Below are 11,139 nucleotides of genomic sequence, written 5' to 3'. Positions count from 1 at the left end.
TTGTAGCAAGGGAAAATGAAGAGGAAAGGTGGTGTATATATAGGGTAATGTTGGTGGTCAAATATGGGTGTGAGACACAAGAGTTTTCATGCAAAATGGATCAAGACAAAAAACACAAAACAACAAAAAAAATAATAAAATAAATAAATAAATAAATAAAAATAAAAATAAAGGTAGGATGTTTTCATGACCCAACAAGTGTGAAACAATATTGTAACATAAATCCATCATTTTGATTATAACATAAGCTTCGGTTTACATAATAAACAAATACAAAAACGAATACAAACAAGACCCGAAATTGACGAATGTCACATATAGTATGGCAAAGAATGGTACGAGTCGTCGCCGTCCTTAGTCGTGTCTATCTCATTTGTAAATCCATCATCTGATACAACCATAAACTTGCCGGTTGTGGTGATGAATGTTATGGTCACCCCTGTTAACATAGGCCTTATTGGAGGGAATACCCATACCTTTGTCCATGCATGAGATGTCATCTTCCATAAATCTACGGTCCAGTACGGGAAACCGTGAGTAACAAACATGTGGAGGTCATTGTGAATGACAAGCAAATGAGCATCTGAGGGTGTTGTTGGAAGTTTTGGGAAGGTTGTGTTATAGAGTTTCTTTGTGTGAGCATCAAAAGCCAACAACAGAACACATTGTGTTAAATTTTTGGGTTCCACAACAAAGTACAAAACTCCGTTGTTGAATGTTCCGGTTTTCCATTGATGGTCCTTTGTTCCTAGCTGGTATTCGTTTAGGGTGCCAACTTTTTTCCAGACCCCTGATCTTGGAGAGTACTTGTATAATTTTATGATATCGCGGTCATGCTTTACATGTAAGAGGGCATATGCATTTGGATGTTGTAAGTAGAATCCCACAGTGTCAGATTGGGTATTGAAAATGCCTCTAGTGGTTGTGGTAGGTAGAGTTTTAAATGCGTTTGTTAATGGGTTCCATATGAACAACTTATTAGTATTGCGACAAGATAAACATATGAGGCCATTAAGAGTTGTAAGAATGTTGACTTCTTGAGGATATGCTTCGTCTGGTAGTGAGACGACAATATTTGACATAGGATCCGGGAATGCTGAAGTAAGGGAGTAGATTGTGGTGCGCCGTGGTTTGAGCACTATAATTTTTTTGTTGTAACTTCTTTGAAAGTAGCGAGAATGGGATGTGATAAATTTTTTTTTGAAAGTAATGAACGCCATCGTTTGCATACAGTCTTACATTGGGCTACACACTTAGGTTGGAGCCTTATGAATATGTTGTACACCAGTATATCTTTATGGACATTTTTAATCGGAGTCGGACGGGGTCTGTACGTAGGTTTGGTACATGTTTTTACACTTTTACGCATGCCTTCCATGGGGATTTGGATCTACATCAAAAGGTGTTGTATGTTAAAAAGCCTGTGTGAAACAATATAGAATACAAAACAACAATGAATATGCATAGAGAAAAAAGGATGGAATGAAAGCATGCCTGCTTGTTTGGGGTTGGAACGTATGACTGGAAGGTTTCCTCATGATTATTATAGGAGAAATGTTGTAACGGCTCGTCATGGCAGTTAATAATCTTGAGTGGGTGTTGAATAGCATTTAATTGATTGGAATATGGAGATGAATTGCATGGTTTATTGTAACATAATTGATTGGAGCTTTTGATTGCATAATGATATGTGTTGGGAGGTTGTTAATAACATTCAATTGATAAGTTACATGTAAGAAGAATTGTAGACAGAATATTTGTAGCAAAGTGTGAGAAGTTTGGTTATGAGGAGTGGGACTATGTGAGGGTGTTGGTGAATATGAAAGTGTCTCATTGAATTCATGTATCAATATAGGTATTAAGTTGTGAGTAAATAGAGTGTGGGTTTCATTTGTATTGAATATATAGGAATATAAATTGATGAGTTATTATTATTTATAATTAATATATATGTGTTTAATAGTGGTTATAATTTCTTAGAATGAGGGTATAGGTCCAAAGGGTGTTAATTGAATACATGCTCCATTAATTATGATTTAAGTATAGTTAATTCACGTAGGGTGAACTACTGAAGTAGTGGGTGGGACTTTGATGAAGTGATGAAAATAGTTCAACCAGAAAGGGTTTGAAAATGAAACATAAATTATGATTGTTTTCGGTCACATGGGCGTATTGGGTTCGTTTTGTTGTATACAGGTGAGGGCTGTTGGCTTTGAAAATGAAACATAAATCATGGGTGTTTTCGGTCTCGTGGGTGAAGTTGGTTTGTTTGTTGTATAAAGGTGTGGGCAGCTGCAGATGTTGGGTTTCCGAGTTGGGCTAGTAGCTTACTGGGCCGACTGTTGGCTTTGAAAATGAAACATAAATAATGGTTGGTTTCAGTCACATGGGCATATTGGGTTCGTTTTGTTGTATAAAGGTGGGGCCTGTTGCACATGTTGGTGTTTCCCAGTTGAGTTTAGTAGCTTACTGGGCCGACCTGGTTGTTGGTTGTCTGATGTATTCTTGTTAATAAATATTGCTTTTGTTTGACGTTAACAAACAATTAGTTTGAAAAGTAAGTTGGTATATCAACAATAAGTAAACTATCATGAAGATGATAATAACTCTATTGGTGCTGTAAGGTAGTTTATACTACAAAACCTAATTCAAGATAATTGTTACAAGTAGAAGAAAGTAAGATCATTCCTGACCATGATATGACCTTGCATTTTAATCATCACAACCTTATTATATTGCAAATAAGTAGTGCAACACTCCACATATAGTTATTAGTAATTACCATAGTAAGACAGGTAATTTATTAATTATTAGTAATAATAACCTCCACAAACGATATTATTTTAAAACCAACAATACACATGACTTGTGTTTTAGCTCTTTAAAAACTTGGGGAGACAATACTCTCCACGTAGACCATGCCTTGATGCCCACGAAACCAACTGACTGGGTAGAAGCGTTCGAAGGTATTGTTGTCGATTGTTATTTCATAGAGTTTATTTGTCCCACTCATAACAAATCATTTTCCGTTTATCATGTAGTGTGTGATGTGTAGCCACACAGAAAACGGAATTGGTGGTATTGGATGGACTGAAAACATGCTAACCCATTGTCCTTCCTGAAGGGCCCATATTCCGAGGGACATATTCTGCATACCAGTTGTAAGGACCATTTGGAGGGTGTTCTGGACGTTTGCTAGAAGTCCTTGGAAGATGCCAGATGATGGGACAAGAGGGAAGGGCAATTCAGTAATGGCCTCTGTGAGGGTGTCAAAGGCAATTACAACATTCCTACCAACAATCCAACACTCGCAAACAGTGAATTATAAGTTGGTCCCACCGAAGGTGCCTGGTGAGATGTAAAATGTGCGTTTTGCATATTCAGGATTAGTTTGGAAGGGGATGTTTCACCAGCTCCGCGAGTTCCTGGAGTAGACACTGGCTTTAATAGTAGGTGGTGTTTGCGTTATATGAATGATGTTGTAGTCGTTTGCCGGCCGTTTGTATAATCCCACTGCACATGCATTGTCTGAATAGATGCCATGTCCAGCAGTTGTTGACAGACGGGTGTGTGCAGTAGTAGTTGGATTCCACAAAACCATTTCCCTGGTTTCATTCAAGCAAACACACAATAGACCATCCAAGTGTGCTAGTATTTCTACATCCTTGAGGCCGTTCTTTAGTGGGAAGGTATTTATTGTCTCTGGACCATAACTGTTGTGTTCTAGGTTCATTGCATAAGTTGAGTAGTTGAAGTCACGTATTAATATTGTTCTTTGGTTTTTGGCAATGCACAAGCGGGAGTAGTGAGCGAACTCAAATTGCGGTGTTGATATCATGTCACGCCATTCGCTACACACATATTTACATTTAAGAACATCGATGGCATCCAAGCGTGTTAGTATGTAGAAGATTATGATGTCTAGAGGTAAGCTGGCCATGGCCAGTAGTTGTACTTGCAAAGTTGAATGTCTAATGTTAGAATGTCAAAAAAGACAGTAGTAAGTCTGAAACATTGCAAAGTTAGTAACAATGAATGCAGTGAGGCGGGTCTAAAATCCAAGAAGTTAAAATATGTGTGTCAGTAACTTCAACTGAACAGAGTACGTAGAGGAAAGTGGAGGTAACGAAAATGTACCGATGGTGATGCAATGGTTGTGGGGTTGGAAGAATATGTGCAAACTTCAGTTATACTTATAGCATTGGAGCCTTTAATGTCATTAATAATAACCGTTAATAATTGTTGACCTTAATGGATTGTGTGTTACATTTTTTTGATATAGAAATATAAATTGATGAGTTATTATTATAATTAATATACGTGTTTAATAAGAGTGGTTAATTTGTTAGAAAGATGGTAAATGGGTATTTTATTTCTTGTAACCGAAATTGTCAATATCATCATGTAACTAATTCAATAGTAGTAAAAATTATATTATATATATCATATATATATAGGAATATATAACTGTTAATGAGTTATTATAATTAATACGTGCTTAATAAGTGTGGTGATGTTGTTCGAAAGATGCTAAAGGTGTGCTTATATATCTTGTAACCGAAATTGTCATTCATTGTATGGTTCAATGGGTGTTAATTGGATATACAAATTTATGTGTTCATAATATAATTGAAAATAGCATATGTTAATAAATTGACTTGCAAAACTAAAGCATAATCAGAGAAGAAAATGTAATTTGAATCACATTTAGCGTTAATCAATTTCATATTACGAGTGTAAATTTTTTTAAAGTTAAATTAAAATATAGTAATTATTATAACTTTACATTTCAGTCTTGGATTTTCAACAAAGTTTAATGCACCATAATGAAGCAACTGTAAACAGGTCATGTAAATAACCAAACTAAACAAAAACAAAGCTCCAAAGGATTTAGGTTGAGTAATTCTGTAGTGTGTTATTTGCAAAAGGCCATCGGCCTCAGCCCCATGGATGTTGTTACATGTCGATACTTGATATCACAATTACCTAGAATAAACAAACAGAAACCTGCAAAAGTTCAATAAAAGTGCCTTTAGGTGTACTAAACTCACACCTTAATAAACAGCAACAGAAGAATTTTGAAAACGGTTAGTATAGGGTGATTGAGATTGGTTATATAAGTGAAGTGTTTGTGGACGTTTGTTAGGAATGTGATGTTGGAGTGTACCTGTTTTGTGTATAACGCAGGTTGTTACTCCTGTAAGACCTCGCGATACACAACGCTAGAGGTGTACACACCAGGCTCTGTGAATTGCTTAGCTGGTTGAATCAGAACTTTGGTGTTCACTTGTGAGGTGCCCCGTGACAATGCAACGTACAACTGGCCATGCGAGAACACAGATTCTGGTAGGTATATACCTACGTAAGGTAATGTTTGTTCCTGTGATTTGTTGATGGTCATCGAGAAACTAAGCCTTACGGGGAACTGTGTTCGTTTAAGTTTAAATGGGAACATGTCATCTTCAGATACGGTGAGTGGGATCCTTGGTAGAAACACTCTTTTTCCTTGGTGTTCTCCGATAGATATCTCTGCATCAATCACATTACGCTGGAAGGATTTGCATATTAGCCTTGTTCCATTGCAGAGGCCATTTGATGGGTCAATGTTTCTTAGCAACATGATAGGACATCCTATCTTTAACCATAGTTTGTGAGGTGGCATTCCTGTAACAATGAGGGAGTTGAGGAACTCAGTTGGATACAAATTTTGGGTGTCGTCCTCCGCCATGTCAAAACTGTAGTAGATTTGTTCCTCCCCTTCGTATATGTCAATCATATGATCATTAATGCGGTCGACATCCTCATTTTTAGTAGTCAATATTGCACGTGAAGTCATGTACTCGGTGGATCTGGCATTTGCCTGCAGGTCAGGGAATAGGGTGTTAACCAATTCTTTAATGGATGCCTCCTGAGTGGTAAAGGGGATTGACATGTTCTGGGGGATTCGGATGAACGTTCCATCTACACATGGTTCTTTGCCATCACCAACTCTTAACAGGTATTCTGAGAACCATGGATCGTTTAATGCGCGCATGTTTATGGACAGACTACGCCTTTTAGTAACCGACCACAGGGGTGACATGCGTAGGCTGGCGTCAACAATCTATGCTCGGGTCCCCATTTTCACCACCGGTAGTACTTGCCAAAAGTCGTCGCCCATAACTATAAATTTCCCACCAAACGAAGCCCTAATTGATGTGATGTCCTGCATTTTGCGGTCGACTGCCTCTGTGAATTGACGTTTAGCCATTGAGGCTTCGTCCCATATGATTAACCGGGCTGAGTTGATCAACCTAGCCGTTCCACTCTGGTTTGATAAGCCGCACGTTGAGTTGTTAGTTATGTCAAGTGGGATTTTGAACCTGGAGTGGGCAGTCCTACCACCGGGCATGTTATTTGCAGCAACACCTGATGATGCCGTTGCAAGTGCAATGAGGCCATGACTACGGACAGTAGATAGCAACGCCTTGTACAAGAAAGTGTTCCCAGTTCCCCCAGGTCCGTCTATAAAAAATAAGCCTGGTATTTGATTGTCAACATGGTACATTATCTCATCATACACCTCCTTTTGGTCAGAGTTAAGCGACCCTATCGCCTGTAAGTGTGTGGGGTCAACTACGATATCCAACTCTTGCATCGTTTCACGATCTGTTATGTTAAGCCCGTTAGTGTCATTTGTGAAGTGTGGTAGATCAAAGTCAGCTTTTGATTTTCCCATAGACTTTAGGTACCCCACAATCTCCAGGAGGACGATATTTTGGATGTGGCTATCATTTGTACAATGCCTGCGATGATCCTCTGAGAGGTTGTTGTAATGGTCAAGCCATAGTTTGCGCACATCCCTTGGTTCATAAAAAACCAGGATTGTGGCAAATAATCGGCGAAGGGCACCGGGGAACTGGAATAAGGCAGCCTCATCAAGGCACTGTGATAAGCTGTTATCATTTGCAATTAACCCTCTATCTAAAGCGGCTTTGCGAAACGTATGGTGTTCCACGCCGTCCACTGTTCGCAGGTCTTCGAATGAACACGGTCCTCTGACATGTGTTAGAAGCAACCGCAAGAAGTACCTTTCACCTTCTGCAGGACTTGCAGAAACAATGCGTCCTACTTGTGGTCTCTGAGACCGAGGATTCCATTTGCGGGTGGCTTTATTCCAGATATAGTGAGCTGGGAAGTCTTTGTACAAGTGTTGTCGTGCAGCCGGGTTGTGTTCGTTTTGAAAAAAGCAGTTAGCATTGTGTCTCTGTTCCTTTCCCGGTCAACAATGTGTGTCAAATTTGCGTTTTCTGTGAAAGTGACTGTTTGATGGTTAGGCAAGTGAAGCTGTAATGGTAATACGGGAGGGCTTATTTGTGATAGGGGGAATGAAAAGATACGCCACATTGCCTCCGGTGGTGATATGTACCGTGCATCTTGAAAGTCTCTTATTTCGTTGATAACAGCCGTTTCATTATCGGGGTTTATTTCAATAACTTGTTTGTCATGTCCTTTATAGATATATTTGAACAGATACTTGACAGACTTTATGCTGGAACATATCTCGAGGTTAATGTGGCAATTGAACAGCATCAAGAGTTTTGGGTTATATGGCACAACCCATATGTTATCCATTGATGATTTTCCTCGTACATGAACTGTTAAGCTGGTGTCTCGCCTTCGATAAAGTGGGTATGCGTCTTTTCCCTGGGTGGTGTGTTGTTAAACTGGCGAGGGTAATGGAATCTGCATTTCTTTGGTTCTCCTTCTATACACGGGCTACTTATTCGTAAGGCCCACAGGGACCATGTACCATGTGATTGGTAACAACCGCTGAAGTTGTGGGTGTATTTGAGGGTTTGGGATTTCAACGCAAACAAATTTATCATACTGATCAGCAGTCCGAATCTTGTGGAGGGGGTGCATTATTAGAAGGAAGTGGGCATATGGCAAGCCACGCTTCTGGAACTCATTAACATGTACGTGTGATTTCAACTCGCCCAAAATGTGTTGCTTAAATAAAAGGGCCTTTAGGTCCTCCACTTTTGCGCGAAAAACTCTAGAGACAAGATCCAGTCTGTCCTGTGCCTGTTGTCCTGGTTTTAAATTTTCAGAGATTTCTGGCCACTGTGGGTTGCACGTCATTATCAGAAAGAAGTCCGGTTTACCGTCATCATGCACTAATGCCATAGCGTCCAGGAAACGTCGGCGCATATCACGAGGGCCACCTATGAACGTGGCTGGCAGAACAATCCGCCTACTAATGCGATTTGGCTGTACGTCACCTCCATTTACGCAGTCGACAATGCCTTGATACATTTCAGCTCTTATTTTTGTTTGGTTTAGAGCAAGTATTGTAACCTAGATGTATCAATCTTGATGTACATATCAACCGCATACTGTTGCAACAACCTTCTCCCAAGCAGAATTAGGTTTTCTGTTGTAAAGCCCCGAACCTCGGGAACCCCACAGTTGGTAATCATACAAAACACTTAAGAAAATAATTAAACTTGAAAACGGTTTTTTCCATTAAAACAAACATCTCAGAGTATAATTCAGCAGAAAACATAAATAATAAAATAAGTTCCCAAAACCCAGGAATTTTGCCCAAAATCAACATAGTTATCTTTAAATAAAAACTTTTAAAATAAAATGTTTAATAGTGAAACTTCAATTCCTGTATGCCCTTCACCGTCCAAGTAGCTTCGTGCACGTCCAAGCGATAAGGCATCCTCTTCCTAACCTGAAACTCACACTAACATGCACACAAAGTCAGCTTGAACTGAGTGAGTTCAAGTTTTAAGTAAATAACATCATTAAATAATAGTTATGATAGTCATACCAAAGTTTTAAAACGTAAAAGGGTACATCCATCAAATCACCATTACCGAACTAAACATCCTCATACATACATATACAAAATGTATATGTAAACATCCTTTCAATTACATCTCTATATATACCACAGTATATATATATATAACATCCACGTATAACATCAGGGTCGAGCAAACGTACAACCCAAACACGTAACATCAGTGCATGCAAACACAAAGTAGGCATACACAACATCAGTAGTCGAAATGATTACAACATCGCCAGATATAGGCCAAGAAATAATGTATATACATATACATATATATATATATATATATATATATATATATATATATATATATATATTTAACATCCCAAGGCCTACCATATGCTAGCAAGCCTATATAAATTCGTTTAAAACCTTTCATCATGTAAGAAAACATTTAGGTGTGCATGCTAGCCCAAAAGTAAAAGAGTAAAAAGGGCATCATGAACTCACCTGAAATCAATCGAACACCTGCAACGAGCTAGGAATCCCTAAGTGCACAATCACAAGCAAGGGCCTGTAAATTATACATAACACGTTACTAAACTAGACCGTAAGAACACTCTTGCCTAATGGGCTGACCAAGGCCCAACAACTTGGCCCAAGGCCCAACAACTTGGCCCAGGGCCCAACAATTGGCCTAAGGCCCAACAACTTGGCCCAAGGCCTAACACTTGGCCCAGGGCCCAACACTTGGCCCAGGGCCCAACACTTGGCCCAAGGCCCAACAACTTGGCCCAAGGCCCAATACTTGGCCCAAGGCCCAAGGATAGTCAAATCGGGTCAAATGCGCGTGTAATAAACCTTAAAACCATTTGTTAAACGAATCAGCCCCGAGTGGACCAAATTCCATTTTAAATCTTTTCATTCATCAAGATTATGTCACCCGAGTTGATAGGGTTGACGGTTCCTTTTTACAACTCTTACTTTAACGTTTAAACGAAAATTCGCGCACCGCCGACTCTATTGACGAAGCACTAACCACAACAGCCCCGAGCATCAAAAAAATAATTTTTCCACAGCCCTTAAACCCCCCTAGGGCTGTACAAACTGATTCGGTCGGTCACCCGATCAATTAACGCATCAAACTCAACAATTTGCAATTCTTTACCCGATAAACCCTAGTTTTCGAACTAAAATCGATTGACCGACCTAAACACCTCCATTGGCCATGAAATTATAATATGATGTACATGTCATACCTAGCGGGATGTTGATGCAAAAACCTCACTCAAAACAGCCCCGGAAAAGCTCAATTGGGTAGCCACCCGGTTAGCCTACAACACGACGTTTTTCGATCAATACGCGCAATATGAGGACCAATTAACGTGAAAAAGACTTGGGGAATCGTAGTAGATACCTTGAATTGAAGTTCTAAGGTTTAGAATTGGCTGCAAAAAAGAAAAATCGTGGGTCTTGGCCTTGATGTTCCTGCCGATCGCAACAGCCAAGGGGGCTAGGGTTATGTTGTGTTATAACATAAGATATTACACTCTAGTCCCTCCAGATTGAGGTGTAAGGCAAAATGGAAGGAATAGTTAGGTTCTTTAACGTACCGGGATAACGTAAAGGCTTCCGAGAAACGTCGGTTAAGTCCCGAGAGTTATACATACTCTACAAGCTTTAGTTCTTGAAACCGGAATTAACGGGTGTTACATCTGTAGGACGGATTTGAAACTTGTAACAGTAGTATTCCCGCATTGCAACTGTCTTCCTAGAATTATTTGTAGCCGGCTCTGAACAATGGTAACAGGCAATTAGTAATAGCGAATTGAAATGTTATTGTATATATTGGAACTGTTATTTAATAATGGAAGGAAGAGAAGAGAAGCAAGGGTTGTTTCCGAGTTTAATAACTGAAACAAGAGAGAGAATTTAGAAGATCCGATTAACAAAAGACATTATAGTTTGTGAAAATAAATTACATTTTTTATGGAAGTTAGGACGGGAGATTCCTTTCTTTGAAATCCTTTAATTTTGAGAGAAAAGTTAGTATGAGAAATTAGTAAAAGAACCCGGGTAAGACAACGTTAGTGTGCGTTTTTAAGAGAAACCGTGATTGCTTTAATATAATTACATAAGTAAAAAAAATACAATCCAAATTGCATTTAAGAGAAGGGAGGGCTATTTTGGAATAAGTTAAGAATTAAAATATTACCCAACGGTTCATATATTTACCATTGTGAATGTAATTAGATCAACAAGTTGGTTATTACAACTAAAAAATAGATTAGCAAATTTATGTATGTAACACGTGAGCCTACAAACCGATCAAACCCTTATTCATCTGGAATCTA

The 11,139-nt window shown here is 38.9% G+C and overlaps 2 protein-coding genes across 2 annotated transcripts; both read right to left on the bottom strand.

The window, feature by feature from the left end:
• Window positions 1–311: 311 nt before the first annotated feature.
• On the bottom strand, window positions 312–1,082 carry LOC143593707 (putative F-box/kelch-repeat protein At1g12870). The gene has a single exon (XM_077073258.1). It carries the CDS (start codon window positions 1,080–1,082, stop codon window positions 312–314), a length of 771 nt encoding a protein of 256 aa, XP_076929373.1.
• A 4,109-nt stretch (window positions 1,083–5,191) lies between these two features.
• LOC143593706 (uncharacterized) lies at window positions 5,192–6,034 on the bottom strand. Its single transcript, XM_077073257.1, has one exon. It carries the CDS (start codon window positions 6,032–6,034, stop codon window positions 5,192–5,194), a length of 843 nt encoding a protein of 280 aa, XP_076929372.1.
• Window positions 6,035–11,139: the final 5,105 nt, after the last annotated feature.

This window comes from Bidens hawaiensis, unplaced genomic scaffold (genome assembly GCF_021521415.1).
Source record: "Bidens hawaiensis isolate Kalapana, Puna unplaced genomic scaffold, B.hawaiensis_p1.1 tig00042544_1, whole genome shotgun sequence".
In the NCBI taxonomy this organism is placed as follows: domain Eukaryota; kingdom Viridiplantae; phylum Streptophyta; class Magnoliopsida; order Asterales; family Asteraceae; genus Bidens; species Bidens hawaiensis.
The sequence above is the reverse complement of the archived record's forward strand: the minus strand, read 5'-3'. Positions and strand labels throughout refer to the sequence as shown.